This window comes from Corvus brachyrhynchos, unplaced genomic scaffold (assembly GCF_000691975.1).
Source record: "Corvus brachyrhynchos isolate BGI_N302 unplaced genomic scaffold, ASM69197v1 scaffold48, whole genome shotgun sequence".
NCBI classification, from domain to species: Eukaryota; Metazoa; Chordata; class Aves; order Passeriformes; family Corvidae; genus Corvus; species Corvus brachyrhynchos.
Window position 1 is genome coordinate 3,326,772 of NW_008240027.1, and position 16,497 is coordinate 3,343,268.

The 16,497-nt window shown below is 45.7% G+C and overlaps 1 protein-coding gene across 1 annotated transcript in view; it reads right to left on the bottom strand.

The window, feature by feature from the left end:
* Positions 1–1,904: 1,904 nt before the first annotated feature.
* The window catches only part of MAST2 (microtubule associated serine/threonine kinase 2), a 168,293-nt gene continuing 153,700 nt past the window's right edge, over positions 1,905–16,497 (bottom strand). The window contains exons 25-30 of the mRNA XM_017743446.1: positions 13,653–13,877; positions 11,664–11,890; positions 10,039–10,161; positions 9,173–9,309; positions 8,753–8,940; positions 1,905–8,046 (exon numbers count right to left, since the gene is read on the bottom strand). Of these exons, the coding sequence (XP_017598935.1) occupies positions 5,945–8,046; positions 8,753–8,940; positions 9,173–9,309; positions 10,039–10,161; positions 11,664–11,890; positions 13,653–13,877 (3,002 nt within the window). The 3' untranslated portion in view covers positions 1,905–5,944. The remainder of the gene's footprint in view (positions 8,047–8,752; positions 8,941–9,172; positions 9,310–10,038; positions 10,162–11,663; positions 11,891–13,652; positions 13,878–16,497) is intronic.

Below are 16,497 nucleotides of genomic sequence, written 5' to 3' on the forward strand. Positions count from 1 at the left end.
CAGCCCTGGGTGCTTCCATGGTCACAGGAAATGGGGCTGCACAGAGCAGAGCCGGATAGGAAGAGTTAAACCCTGTGGAGCCATGCACAGCTGCACATCCCCCCAGAGCTCAAACCCTGCCCTCAGTGCCCGACCTAGATCCGCACTGGGCACGGGGAGCGACCTGGGGTGCAACACATGAGGGGCCCCACGTTTGTCTGGCAACCTTTGTGCATCCAACAGCAATTCCAGATGTAGCTTCCATTCAGGGCCGGCTGTCTACAGAATCACAGATTATTCTGAGTTGGAAGGGACCCACAAGGATCATGAGTCCAGCTGTTAAGTGAATGGCCCGTATGGGGATCGAACCCATGACCTTGGTGTTATCAGTACTGTGCTCTGACCAACACTGAGGGGCCAAGCACCCGTGCAGGATGCTCTGGCTTTCCCCCCAGTTCCCATCTTCGAGATTCCAGGTTAACTGCAGGCAGCCAGGCTGTTGGCAGTGGGATTGTGACCAGACACTCACCCACACCCTCTGACCCTGGGAGAAGGAGTCAAATCTCGGCGTTGGCAAGCGCGCTGGGCTGCCACTTCCATGCCATCATTTGGGAGGAAAAAATGGCCCTTGGTTTTTGTGGCTTAATCCTCTGGAAGAATAAGCTGTTGTGGACTAAGAGTTACTTATTCCTGACTGGGGAAATTTCTACAGGAGGGCTGCGGGCATTAAACTTAACCCCAATTAAACTCCAGCTAGTGAGCCTTAAAGAGGGAGAAAAACATCTCTGTCTCCATGAAAATGTAATTTGAAAAGCCCTTGCACCCCAACTCTGCTCATCCAGGGCGATGCTCCCGCCTCAGGCCCTGCTGGAGATGATGCTCTGGATTTGGGCTGCGGGGCAGGGCCAGCTCCTGCTCCCTGCCCGGTGCCAGGAGCAGGGAGCCTTTGCCGTGACAGACAGGCCGGTTATTCCAGCGCTGCAGGAGAGGCACCGGCGTCCTCTCGCTGCGCTCCCGTCCCTCCGGCCCCGCGGTCCCGCTCGGCGTGGGCAGGAACATCGCTGTTCTGTGGGCGCACGTCAGCGATGCCGCCCAGCGACACCCGAGCGGCTGCCGGCAGAGGCACTGCAAATCTCCTGCGGACGGAGCCGAGCTTCGTCCCCGATTCCTGTGCCGTAGCTTCTCTGGAGCACGGAGACACGGGATATTTTGAGCATCCTTGGCAGCAGCGAATGAGGATCAGTCCAATGCCCCCAGACATGAACGTCTCCCCAGCTCTATTTCCAAGGACAGGAATAGCCTTTGAAGGATTTTCCATGTGGAGGGCACACACCTGCAAATGTTAAAAGCAAAGATCTGTTTCTGGAAAGGTTTTGGGTGATGCAGTGGTGCAGCATCAAGGCTACCTAAATAAGTGGGTGAGAAAGGGGCCATATAGCACCTGCTGGCTCTTGCCCCTTGGCTAATCCAAGCCAATGCCAAGCCCCTGCCCTTCAGATTTTATTGTACATCCAACTCCTGAACCCATCAGCCACGGTGTGCACTTGTGGCCAGTCACATCCTCATCTTGCTGAGCCAAGTTTCATGTCTGACAGGTTTTTACCCCTTTTGCCCCTTACATGTTTTTACCACCAGGACCCTGCATTAGCAGGGACACAAGACACTATAAACTTATGGACTTGGTGGAGGATGGTAAATTCTGGGCTTGAGTTTCAGAGTGGAAAGCTTTGGCTTAGCCACACATCTGGCCTGGGGAGCAGAAAATCCCAAACAGCCTGGCAGAGTTACTCCAATACCCAGACACTCCACAGGCCATTTTCTGCCCCATCAAGCAGCTGGTTGAGCAGGCAGGTTGGGAGCACAGCCACCCCCAGTGCAGTGGGAAAGTGAGAGGAGACCAACCAAGAGACAAACATGAGTCTGGATTTATGTAAAAAAAAAAAAAATTATTTATTTTGGAGGAGGATTTGAACATCGACATGCAGGTACAACATGAATAAAAATTATTGCACCGCTATTATGTGGCAATTGTTCAAGTTTCTAAAAACACAGAAATTCCACACTTTCTCTTATCTAGCTAAGTGCTGAGTGACACGGCTTGGCAGAGCCCAGCGCAGGAGGTGCTCTCACAGCCACCTGGATATGGTAATCGAACACAACGTAAACACACACTTCTGTCAAATCTTCTACTAGAAGTACAGAATTATCCTTCACATCCAGTAAGAGAAAACCAGAGAAAGACTTTATCCTCCCCTCTTCAAAAGAAAAAAAATAAAAATTAAAAAAAAAACTCCAAATCACACCTTAATGCAAGTGTGGCAAACAAACCCACTGGTCACTCCTACCCCTTCCCCACAAGCGCTCTTTAGTACAGCAGCAGCCAAAGGCCTCCCACATTCAGACCCAGGAGTGGCCGGTACAACGCTAAAATCTAATATTTACAATAAATATCATCCATTTCTCTTAGTTTGCAACAGTAAGAGACAAAGGGAAAAATAACACTGAGGCACGGGGCAGGGATGCACCAGCTGGCTGCAGGAGCAGAGAGGAGCTGCGGAGGCTGAACCAGCTGAGAGCCGCCACCCCAACACAGATGAGGAGCAGGAGACACATCCAAGCTGACGGAAGGGAAGAGGGAAACAAAGCGGGAAAGCAGCATTTTTGGATGGTGACATGCACGGCTCATTCACCAAACACACACCTCACGCTCGTGACTTGCACCTTCCGCCTGCCTGACTCGGGATTACCCACAGAGACCGAGGGCTGGACTGGCCAGGGCTTCCCTTGGGCACCGCGGGTCCGAGTCAGCACTGGGAACGTGCTCTTGCCCCTCAGACACAGCTTTTCCAACATCCTGTTCCTCCCCAATGCATTTTGCAAGCTTTTATTTGAGAAGGTACTTAAGGAATTTGTAGCAGAGCAAGGAATAAGTCTTGGTGTATCTACCTGTCTTACTATCAAAATTTAATAGAAAAGGTCTTTTTGCCATAACTTTCTGCTAAAGTGCGCCGTGTAAATTTGACAAAAGGTGGAACAGGGATGATGGGGCACCTGGCACACCAAGGGAAACTGCAGGACTGACCAAGAGCAGGGGACACAAGGCTTCACTAGAATGCTTTCCTGGAAACGCTGTTTGGCTTTGGCTTCCAAAAAACCAGGGATTTTTAATTGCACTGATTGCTCGCTGTACCGTAGCTACAAAAGAGACAACAAAACACACACCTCACCTTTTCTTTGGCCAACACAGGCAAAAGCAGCAAAAGCTGTGACATAGCAAGGGTTTTCACTCCTCCTTTTATGCCTAGGAAAGGATAATCCTGCAATTCAGCATGGGAAGCACCGGCTGCAAAGGCAGGGAGTCAGCAGCTTACAGGTACCGTCACAGGGTCCCACCCCTGCCAGTGGGGGATGAACCAGGTTACCCAGCCCGGCTCACCCCGTGCTCACCTCCTAGGAGCAGTGGCCAGTTTTCTCCTCAGGTTTTTTAAACACAGAAGGAAAAGGGGGACCTGCCACCCAGGGAACAGCCAGGTCGGACCACGTCCTCACACAACTCCAGGCTCACTCCTTAATTTACACAGACACTTCCATCTCGCCACGGTCAGATGCTCTCAGGAGATCAGCCTGAGGCTTGTCTTTGTAATTACCACAGACTCAGGATGCCAAATCCATTTTTCATTATTCCTGTCCATGCCATAATATCCTGCGCTGTTTCTCAGCAATGTTTTAGTAGATCAACCCATCAGGGAGAAAACCAGCCAGATAAGTACCAGATCCTGCCAAGTCTGTTCCTTACTTGCTATTGCTCCAAATCAGCACTGAATGACACTCACCACCAAGAGCACTTGGAGAGGCTGGAGACACCCAGGACCCTGACAAGGCAGTGGAAATACTGTGGTTTATAATTGCAAACCAAGTGTATACGAGCAGTCTATGAATTCCTGGAAAAAGAGCGGAGAGACAGCACAGCAGGCTCTGCTCTCAATACCACCACAGCAAGGTTTATTAAGGTGTTACCTGGGAGCGCTGAGGCTTTGGTTAGTGTAGTAGCAACACCATACATGTTCACACAGACACACAGAGTAAACACTCACTTAAACATGTTAAAAAAAAAAAAAAAAAAAAAAAAAAAAAAAAAAAAAAAAAAAAAAAAAAAAAAGCTCAAACCAACCCAAAACTTGGTCCAGAAATGAAATCCAAGCAGCCAAAATCAAGTATATAATGGGGGGAAGTAACTGCTACACAGAAAGAAGCAGGGTGAGATTCCAGAGATTTTTGTGAGTTGTGGGTTGAACTGAAATCAGATTGAAAGAGATGGAGAAAATATATTCCTATATAATAAACATATTTGCATTTAGGGGAAGCGAATCAAAACTTCAAGTTCAGAGAAAGCCAAGACAGTGAAGGAAGCAGCAGTGTAAGGAAATCAGACCAACAGAGATGGGTCTTAGCCTGGAATACTGTTGCACAGTCATTCTGCTTCTAACAGAGTAAGCCAGTGAGCAGGGCACTATCCCTCACGGGTGATCCGCAGGGAGATCCACTCAGACAAGACTAGGATACAAGCTGAGCACAATCTGGGACAAATGACGGGAGTGTTCATTGAGAGGAACCTTTAATTGGATGAAGAAATGGCTTACAGTGCTACAGGTATCACCACTCAACATATTTATTGGTGCATTATTATTGATCTAATCCTCAGCAAGCAGCACTGTCACCCAGAGTTGGTCACACTTAAAGCAAAGCGATGTCTAAACCTAGGAGCAAAGAGTAAGTTTTAAATGGAAAGTGACCTCAGCAGTGGAAATGATCTACCTATCAAAGCTGAAATCTGAAAATATCACATGTGTTTTGAAGTCTGCTTGCAGCTTGACCACAGAACTCGAGGAGTCTGAAATCTTCATAGGTTTGTTTGGTTTTAGAACGGGCAGAAAACTCAGCAAGTTTCCCAAGCCCCAATTCAGAAATGTTAAGGGACACCTTAAAATCCCTACCTATTTAGACTCACCAAGAAAAGGAAAAGTCTCCAAAGGTCGTTTTTCATTGAGATAACTTTGCCAGACACACTGGAGAATACGCGACTACAAAGTTTTCTATTTTAAAACCAACCTACAGGCACCCCTCTCCTGGGGTCACTTACTCTGAGGCAGGGCAAGTTATGAACTGAAGCCAGAGAAAGGAAGATAAAACATCTCTATTATTTTAAAAACAGAGGGAAAAGTTGCCATATGTCCCATACAGGGTAAGTAAAAACAATCCCAAAAAAAGCCATCTTATGGATTGGAGATTCCTCTTTCTGATAATTCCATTGAAAAATACTTGTTTTAAAAAGAAGACAGGGATATCTCTCTCTCCAGCCTCTCCAGCCAAGTCTTTTGTCTCCACATCCTCTAAGGACACAGGACTGTGAAGACACATGGTGACAAAGGGGTTGCATTTGCATCAAAGAAGGTCTGTAGTTCCACAATAACTTGCAGACTAGAGAGTAGGTTCTTATTCTTGTCGAGGGACATCAGATTGTAAAATCCAAACAAAAACTTGACATTTGTGAATTTCAATGGAATTTCAAAGAGAATGCTGAAAAGCAGAAATTTAAAAACAACCTGACTTTTTTGCACACAGAATTTTTGGGATCTCAAATAAATGCAGAATTAGAGGGAAGAGCACATCAGGCCCTAAACTCAGGCAAAATAAAAGGTATGGAAGGAAAACAAAAAAAACCAAACTGTTTCTTAAGCCCTGCTTTAAAGATACCCTGTTCTAAAGAGACCTCAAACAGCAAGCATTACTGTGTACAAAAATAGAATAGCAAGGATGAAAAAACACAAAAAACAGTATGAAAAAAACCCTCCCAAAAATAGATGTACACAAGTTCTATTTTATATTAGTGTATATTACAAAATTCAAACATGCAGTCTCTATTTTGAATGCAGAATGCTCCAGTCCACGAGTACCAGCGATGCTGCTATGTTTTCTTTACAGCATCATCATGTGACAGGGGAAAGTCTTGTATTTTTAACTGATTTCCAACCTCTTTGCTTTTTGCTTGTGCCAGAGTCCCTTCTTTACAGGGCCTCGTGCTGCCATCTGGCAGAGGAGAGGCTCTCAGAGCTGCTTGTCCAAGAGCATGAGACAGCTCTTTCGATGGAGTGATTTTGCAGCTGCCTGCCAACGCCTCAGACGCTTTAGCACTGCAAAAAGGTGCCTCCTTTTTGACCACCACAGGACACATTGCCTCCTTTTTGGCCCCCACGGGACATGCTGCCTCCCAGGGCTTTTCTGGGTGTAAGGACTCTGCACAGGACCCGCTCCTTGCAGTCAGACCATCCGTGCTAGAGAGTTTGGCTTTCTCTTGACATTCTCCTACTTGTGGAATTTCCTGCCTTTTTTGTTTCAAATCTCTGTCCTCTTTACAGGAGGCACCCAAATCCTTTCTCTTTTCTACCTCTCCGGACCCAGACATACTGAGCTTCAAAGGCCCCAACACACTCTGGGCCAGGGGCACTAACTGGGACACGGAGAGCGCGCGCTCGATGGCACCGGGGAGGAGGAGTGGGGAGGGCACGGGTCCTGCTGGGCTCGTTTTGCTGGAGGTTAAAGCACCCTCTGCCTGGGATGAGCTGGGCTGCTGCTTTTCAGGGCTAGGACTTCTTTGGGATGTTTCACTGGCGCTCCCAGGAGACAGAAATGAGGAGCTGTGCTGTTCCACAGGCTGAGGTGTCTCCTTGTGACCCTTCTCACTGCGGTCTGGGGGGCTCACCACGACAGGAGTGCTCGTGGTTGCTGTGCACCACGAGGAAAGTGCCAGCAGAGGTTTGGAATCCTGTTTTTTCTGACTGCTTTCTGTTAGCACAGGCTCTTTCAAGTCAAATTTACCACAGGAGGCCCCAGAAGAATCACCTTCTTCAAGTTCCAGGAGTTTGATAGATGGGCACTGCATATATTCTGTGTGATCTACCGGTTTTTGAGTACCTGGAGTTCTCCCTAGATCTTTGATTGCTTCAGAAGACCTCTCTTTTGGACCAAAACACTCAAAAGTTTTGTTTTCTGGCAATTTATGCTCCTTTGCAGTTGTTTCTGATTTTAGGAATGGCTTTTCGGAATTAGCTAGTTTTTCCGGAGAAGTTCTTGAGGGGAGCTCTGGCGGGGAAGGGTGCACACTGATTTGCAGCGGCTCTGAAACAGGCTTGGCTTGTTGAGTATTTCCCTTCTGCACATCTTCTGTACCTTTTGGATCTTCAGGTAGAAAGGCATCATCTTCAATACTATCCTTGCTTTCCAATTTAGATGAAAACTTACTATCCTCATTAAAAGAATCTGAGCCTTGGTCTCCACTGCCACGGGGCTTGTCCAGCCTTCTCCCATCCTGACTATCTTCTGAACCATCATCTGTTTCATCTTCAGAAGAATCTACTTCCCTGATGGCCTCCTGCTTTTGCAGAGACTCCCTCCTCTCCACCCTGTCCTGTCGAATGGCACCCAACTTCCGTGAGCCCGGCTTCTGCAGCATCCCTTTTTCTGCCAGCCCAAGTTTGCCGCCTGTGGTTTCGTTGGCAGATTCCTGTAAGCTCTGGAGGCTGGGATCCCGCTGTAACATCTCCTTCTTAAACTCAGAGTGAGAGATATCCAAGCTGTGCTTCCGTGAGGAGCCCAGCTTCTTCTCAGAGGAGGACAGGGAGGCAGCCAGTTTCTCGGCCGACTGCACTCTCTTCAGCAAAGGAGACCGAGGCGGCTCAGCACTCTTGGGGCGAGAAATTTGTCTCACCAGTGGTGGAGAGGAGTGTAGTTTTACTGGGAAAGACTGGATGATACTGGAGCTGCCAACTGAGTGTCCTGGCAAAGGAGATGGGGAGCGCTGCGGTGACGTGGACTGTGGGGTTGGTGATGGAGTGTGAGCCAGGGGGGACAGAGGGATGTTTCCTGCAGATTTCCGCCTTGGAGATCTGTACTGCCTCTGGAGCTTAGGTGCTAGGCCATGCAGAGAGCTGGGTCGGATATGTCCAGAGCTGGCTGGAGAATTGGGAACACTGGAACTGGGAGAGCTGCTCTGGGAAGAATTGCCACCAACTTAAAAGAAAAAAAAAAAAAAAAAAAAGAAAAAAATACCAAGAAGATTAATACATTACATTAAATACATTTAATAAATTAAAGCAAGTTATTGAAAGTAAGTCAAGACGCAATGCCATGTTATTCCAAAGCACAGCAGTAATACTGAAGGTAACATTGCCAGGCTTCTGATGGAAATTCACATCATTAGCACCCAACACCAGAGCACAGTAAGAAACACTCAGCTATGAGAACACTTTTCTCAAAAAAACCCCCTTTGATCAGACAAACCACGTGTTTCATTGGTATTCTCCAGATGCAAATCTCTTTATTCCAGCAGCTGATTCAATTTTCAAATATGACTTTGCCACACTGTTTTGATTTCTTTTCTCTGAACATAGAAAATGTGTCACACTGCTATGAAAAGACTGCAACTTACAACACACATTTTCATCAAAGTGAAAGGATGCTGTAGTACAGCAAATGCATTCTTAAAAGGATGTATGGATTTTCATTTTTAAAAGAATCAATGAACAAGAACACATCCATCCTTAAGGTAATCGACATCACCGCTGTCATTTGCTTCACAAAGAGACCTACTACCTGCTGCTGTGTATTTTATTTCCAAAATTAATCATTCAGCAAAATTCTCCTCCAAGATTTTCTTTTCCTGTTTGACTGGATTTTTTTGCTTAGTTTGGTTTTGTTTCTTTTTTTTTTTTTTTACCTGAGTGTGCAGACTCTGGAGTGGATCTGTAGCTCTGGGTTGGTGACCGAGGAGACAGGTTGTGAGTTGGAGAGCCAGGCACACTTTCTCCAGATGACAGGGACCGGTTCAGGGATGATAAACTCCGGCTGGTGTGAAGCAGTGATGCTTGTTTAGTGATCTTCCTCAGCAGAGAACTCTTCTTCTTACTGGGAAAGAGCATTCAAAAGTTGTTTACGAGCCCAAATGATTTATTTAGCTTTACTAATGCATTCAGTCAATTTTGTGTCAAAGAGAAAAAAAAAAAAAAATAAGAACAACTAAAGGATGTACCTGCTGATATACATTATCTGCAAATAGATTTGACAAGGTCTCTCTTAAGATCTCTCTTACATTATCTTGGTTACCCTTTATTTTTAACAGAGAAACATCAAAACAGACCTTTCCTGACCATCCTTTGTTTTGCTCTTCTTGTTCCTACGAGCCATCTTGGATTTGTAGCTGGCTTTTCGAGCTGGACCAACTTTGATGGAGGTGTTCTCAAATGGTGTGGTGGAGATGGACACTTTATTTCCACTCTGTCAGACACAAGACAAAGATACATTGCTTAAAACATGGTTATTTGAAGCAGATCTGCAGCCAAAGCAGGTAGGGTGCTAGTTTATTGCTGCCTGCCATTTTGTAATCCTTTGTCAAACTCCATTTTTCCCCTCAGCATTTCCACCTATCATTTATTAAGGAATTGTCGAGAGAGAGCCCTCGTTAGTCAGGCTTTCACAAATGATTAGCTCAGACCCCAGCTGGTAGGTAAAGCTTCCCAGAGCAGACAGAACACAGAATCTGACCTCTCCCATTGAGATCCCAAATGACTCAATTTAATACTTGTAATACTTGGAAACTTGAACAAAGTGATATTCTGTCACCAATCCTATTCCCAGTGCTCTGACTGATGGCAGATGTGAGCATATCAGGCATCTATCATGATGAATCTGCAACACAGAGCATGGCTTGTCTCACTCATCTTAAAAAAATAATAATCCTGACTGCTCCTCTATTTGCAATCCAAAAGACTTCTGTCTCTTGGAAGAGTCCAGAACTTTGGGGGTTTTTTTCTGTAAATGGATTCTGCTCTGAAAGGTATCAAGCAGAAGTCATTTAACTGGATAATTTTAACACCAACCAGTACAAAGCTGCTCTTAAATACCACCAGGTGCTGTGTGCACACTTGTATTTCAGACAATGCCAATTACACACATTGTAAACAAGCTGCTCATGTTTTCCAGAATGTAACAGTGCTGAGCCCCTACCTTCAGAATCAGCTCCACCACCTCGGTGTGCACCAGCCCGTGAACCGGCTCCCCGTTGACGTGGGTGATCAGATCCCCTTCCCGCAGACCTGCTTCGTTTGCCGGACCCCCTTCCTCCACGTGCTGCCAACGACAAGGGGGGACCAGTTGGAGAAGGGGAATGCGCAAGACCACTGGCCCAGATGAGACTCAAAGCCCATCCATCTCACCTCCTGCCACAGCCAGCATCAGCTGCTTCAGAGAAGGGTGAAAGAAACCATCCCTGGCATTGCCAAGCACAAAACCCTGCTCTCTTCTGCTCCTCCCCAGCATCCCGCCAGTCTTATCCTGATTCAAGGCAGCCAGGATGGTTAAGCTGATCAAGAAACCAGCTCTTCCCAAAGCAAAAGGCTTAACACATTTCCAAAAATTTTCAGCACTCAGGAATGTTACGTAGATGCTCTTGATTTCCAAACATTCAGTCTTTTTCAATTTCTTTGCCATGCCAAATCCAGCATGCTTCCATGTACACGCTGGAACCCAAGGGGGCCAACAGACTTTTAAGGAAGACTCTGCCGTGTGTTTAAGGTGCCTACATTGCACCTCATCCCAAATAGAGTTTCTTTTTCCACTTTCCATCCTTTATTAACCTATCCAACACCAGACTCTTCCCCTGTGAACACACTGCCTTTCCCCTGTCCCTGGTCAGGAATGTGAGCCTCCTTCACCATGAGGAGACAGATGTGCAGGGGAATGCACATCTCTCCCTCTAGCCAGGACAAATGAGTATCTTGGTAAACTCAGTATTTTTCAAGAAAAGCAAGAGAGGGGCAAGGCAAAAAATCAGTTTCAGATTATTTCTCTAAATAAGGATGAGTGTTAAATAAGGACCAAAGTGTGTCAAGTCCACATTATCTAATGAACACAGAAGTACAAGAAAAGAACAAACCACCTTTACCCTGACTGCATTCTCCCTAACTACACAGTCCTAACAACACTGCTTCAGGGAATGGATCATTCCTAGAAGTCATCCACACTAACACAAAAGGAACACAGAGATCAAGCACCAGCAGTAGTGGGAAGGAAGTGATACAGACATGGAAACCAGACCTTTTAGCACAGCTCACAACTAAGCCAAGAGCTAAATCCCATGGCAATCAGCATAGCAGCAGTGATGCTTTAAGGCTTGTAATCAATTCCAAGCGACTGCTTGGAAAACCCCAGCAGACCAAATTGATCAGAAGCAGGTTATAATCACTAACACAAGTCTGAATAAATTAGCTATAATGGGCCCTCATGCAACAACCCCAATAAAGAGAAAGAGGGTATGTACACAGAAACATGCTTTAAAGGATGTGCTGTAGGTGAAAGAAGGTGAATTCATGTAACCAGGGAAAAAAGAAGGAAAGAAAGGTTGCTGTGGTTCTGTGATGGTCTTGAAAACTACTGGAAAACTCAAAGTGCTGCTAGTTATTTATTTATTTATTTATAAAGGGTTTCCCCCACCCCAAAAAGATAACTTTGGGTATGAATAAGGAGAGAGAAAACAGGGTGGCAAAACACAATTTCTAAAGCTAAACCCCACAGCCCTGGCTAGATGCATTTGTGGCCCCAAGGGTCCTCTTTTTAGAAAAGCAGAGACATACCCAGACCATGTGATGCACAGTGTAGATATCACTGTCACCCATATAGACGCGAATGGCGCGCAGAGTGAAACCGTATTTCTTGCCAGCCCGATGGATGATGATTGGTGGTTTCAGGTTTGCGATAGCAGGAGAAAAGTCGCGGCTGGGTGAGGAGTCCCTCGAAGATGGGTTGGAGGAGAGAGAATGAGGTGACATTGGACTGGCCAATGGAGAACACGTGTGGTGATCTACAGTGATGACACAAAGGTGGGCAAAAATTAGGAAACCAGGCCTCCAAAAGAGAGAAAAGTCTTGTTAGAGAACAGCTACGAAACCATATCTGCCAATGCTCTTAAATCTGGTGGCCTTCACCAGAGCTGGGTTTGTCTGCAGCTTCAACTAATTCATGCTTCATACTACAAATAGCAGAGTTTCCAAAAAGGCACATTTGGAGGTGTGCATTTAATACAGCAGCACTGCTCATATGGAATTACGGTTGGGTCACAGTGTTTTCTACTTCTCTTCCCAGGATTTACAATCCATCAAGAGCATTTGCTCTAGGCACAATCCTGCAACACCCCATTTCCAGGTTATGATCTATTATCCTCCTCCAAAAGATCAGATGTCTCTAGATCTTGGTGCAAGTTACACATTGGTGCTGAGATAAATCCAAATCAGTTAGTATTAACATGAAAAGAATTAGTAGGTGATCAGACAACAACTCCATCTAGGCAGTTTTGGTAGTGTTTTAAATTCACAGGGGCAAAAATATTTAGCCCTAAAATATTAGCTACTGAAGGGACTTTGCTACTGAAAAACAACATCACAAGTGTACTTTTGAGTGAGTTTCCCAAATGAACAGCCGTGGGCTGGACTGTCAGATAAATTACCTGACTCTGCTTGCTGGTGGAACAACACCCACTTTTCAAAGTACAAAGCAAATTAAAAACTCTCATTTCAAAGTGAAGCTGGTCAATATCAGTAAAATAAACCCAAAGAGCAGGAATATTAAATGCAGCTGTAGAAGGTAATCTCTAATCCATTAAGAAACACCTGCTGAATTGCCCAGCACATATTAACCTGGCAGATGAGAGCAGCTCTGAAGGAACCTTTGCTGGGTAATTAAATACACATTTTAGAGATTTTCATGAGGGAGTTTGTAGTTCGAAAAGTAACCGATGCCCAAAGCACAAGAAATGTGATGTGCATCACCATGAGGGTGCCAAGAGCAGGTGCATCCCTGCCTCCAGTTCACTGCTGGGAGGAGCAGGTGGGCACTGCTCATGGCCCAGCTGCATTCCCTGCTCCCATCTAGGCAGGTACAGGCACAGCCCTGGAAATACAGCACGGTCTTATCCTCTGGAAAGAGGGACAAAATCCCTGTGGGGAGAAACTCCTCCTGTCACAGCTCAGCATGGCTGAGCTTCTCTCTAGGAGTTATCACCTGGCATTGGGAATTGTAAAGGTCTGGCTCTACTTGTAAACCGAGCTGGGCCAACAAGTTGAGCAGTTCAGCATTGACTTAGTGAGTTACTTACACTGTTCAGTTCTTGAGCAGTCAATCTCAACCAAGTTATCTGGAGCTTCTGAAGCTTCCTGGTACATAAATGCACCAGGCACATTCATCCCCAAACAGCGCTGTAGTTAGCACATGATCCCCAAAAATAGCACCTAGAGGGTTAAAATCATTCTGTGTCTCTATACCGCCTTGTTGCACCATTGTCTAGAGACCAGCTAGGAGTAAATTTAAACAAAACCAGGGGAAGAACAGGGCCCAGCTGCAATTTGCAGAAGCTGCAGTCAGACCACACACACAACACTCCTGTCTGTGGCACAGAAGTGCTCATCAACCTGCGAGCAGGAAATATTAAACCAATTGCAAAAGTTAGATCTCTCCCCTCCTGCCAGCCAAGGCATTATTCCAGGAGAGCGAAGGGGGAGGATCTGTCTGCAGACCTTTTGTTTAGTGCTTGCAGATTCTGACAACGCCTCAGTCAAGGCATTTCTTACCTGAGGGAATCAGGAGAGACAAGGCAGTAGCGGATGCTGATTTAATCACTTTATTGACAGGTCTCGAGGTACGTTTCTCCCCTGATTCCCCAGAGAGCAACCTGTGTCGTGCCCGCCGCACTGCCAAATCGCTGATGGCTTTTGGGGTGGTAAAGTCTGGGCCTTCATTGCTATTACTGCGAGCTCGTGGATCAGAGAAATCTGCAGTGCTCCCAGCTACAGTTTAAATTAAAACAGATTAGAACCACAGGGAATTCCTAACAGTCTATTCCCCTACAGGCAAAATACATTAAATCAAAGTCATGTTTACATGAAGTCCAAGAGTAAATTTTCCTAAGAAGAAACCCCGGGGCTTGAATTTTTATTTACAGAAATGGTGTTATTCCAAACACAGAAAATTAGCAGCTTCTATTCTGTGGAAAAGCTCGCTAATGAAATCACATTGCTCAGTGGCAGTTCCATGAATCCTAAAGCCGTGGTGCACTTCTGCACACCATTTCAATGGGATCGTTCACAGATGAAAACAGGTTTATAGAAAGTGCTCCATTTTTACAAGCAGCAAGAACTGTCAATCTTTAAGTTAAAACTGCCTGTAGTAGAAAAGCCAGGTTCTACTGAGTTGCACATAAAAAATCCACTTTAAGAGAACACTAAGGTACTCAAGCCAGGGAAAGTAAAAATGTGGATTGCTAAGACAACCTTTATTTGCCCCCTTCAGTGCAACATTGCAATTTAGTCTTGAATTGCTTAACCTGATATAATTATATATAAAATGTAAAGTAATCTTGAAGATTACTGGGCATGTAACGACAGCAGATGCTGGGGGTTGGGGGTCCTGTACTCAAGGCCAGTGCCTCAGTCCCCCATGTGATACCTTAAAGGGGCACTGTGAAAATACAGTAATTAGAATTTACAAGGTGCTTAGAAATGAAAGTGGTGAGCATCACAGCAAGTCCACAAGGGAAATTAATCATTCTGTCTTCAAAAGCAAATTTTAAGCAGCATGCAATAAATAAAGCCTAAGGGCCACAATTTGAACAATGAGGACAGAACAAAACATTGATCATCGTTATTTAAGTGGGCACCACTGCTCTGCATACTAAGTGAAGCAGAAAGTACCATGAAAATAAAAATTCAAAGCACCATTCCCATAGACCTCAGGACCAGATGCTTGTTTAACATTTAAGAGCCACAGAGTTTCAAATCAGGCGCCCAGACAATGAGGAACCAGGATTTGGAGGCTACATGGCAAAAGGTGCCATATAAATTAGAGGAGCACTCTGAGACAGTGATAGGAATTAAACTCCTTTCAAACCTCTGACTTGGGGACACTGAAGCACTGGTATCCCTGAATCCCATGCACTGGATCAACGACTGCTCTAATGTATTGAGCTCAGGGGAGCAGGCTGCCCAGGGGAACATCATTTTTGCCAATCTCACATTGCAGATACTTGAACTAGCAATGGAAGCATTCTTGCCATTTCTAATGGCATGTTTCTAGGCTCTTAGCAGGAAATTGAGAACCCAAGCTTTCACTTATGGCACCTATGCCAAGCAAGTATGAGGCAGCTTCCTTCCATCACTCTCACACCTCTTCTTTACACGATGGCAACAGCAGGCCTCTTCAGGGAGCATGGGCAATAAAGGGGAATGGGACAATTTTGATGGAATTTCACAGACTGAATTGCAGAAGAGGAATAGTAAGATATGGGAATCTTTGGCTTTACTCTGGAGGCAAATTTCTTCTAAGGCGTTTTTACCTTCTGCTATCAGTCCCCCATCATATCTGCCCAGTGCCCTCCACCTTGTCCATTCTTGCAGCCATTCTGACTACTTCCTCAGTATCCCTTTTTCTCTCCATTCTCAATATACCACAATTGCTTTGCCTGCTTGCTCCCAGTTTCTCCCAGCAATTTGTTCCTTATTTTCTTACCCAGTTAGTCCTTGTTATTCAACCCTACAATCTAGTCCTTCTCCTAACTATGCCTCCTTTCTCAAATTTTCTATGGCCAACCTTCATTTCAACTTCCCCTCTTTCTCTCATTGTTCCAAAATTCCTTTTTTTCCCCCTCCTTACTACTTCTCAGCAGTTCCCAGCTCTGGACTCTTCTGTTCTCAGGAACAGCCAGCTTCACCCCCTACCTTCCCAATGTGCTGAAAGGGGCAGGAGCTGGGAACACTCCAGCACCCAGAGCCCAGTCCTGCACTGCAGCAGCCCAGGGCACCACCACAGGAAGGTTCAGATCAGCCCAGAGCTGGACCAAAGCCCCAGGACATTCAAAGTTGCTGAGAAATCAAACACTGACCTTTAAGAGCCACCTTACTAAATTTAGGTTGCACTTTTCTAAGACTGCAACTGGATGAATTTTGGCATATTTAGCTGTTAATATAAGTAGCATGTCCCTGACACAAACTCCACTTCCCCAGCATATTTCAAGTCTCTCCAAACTCCTGGGATGAGCAAAACCATAGGAAGCGGGGATCTGTTGGTATGGCTGACACCCACGTTCTCCAGCTCCAACTCAGCAGTGATCTCTTCTGACTAATGCTTCAATTAATGCTGTCTCAGGTAGGCACCCAGTGGTTGTAAGTAGGCATAGACCATATGAATCTCAAGCATGAGAAGACCTAAATCAATTTGAAGTGACAGGAGTGAAATCTAAGATGCAATTTTGAGGAGATGAAACCATTAGTATTATTTCAAAGGCAAGCACATCCACAAAACTACACTAAAACACCTACTCAGCATGAGGCAGTCACATCCCCCAACACCCAGACTCAGTTTTACAGAGTTAATCTCCACAAGGTAACACATCCTCCACGGGGACCAGGACACCCCCAAACC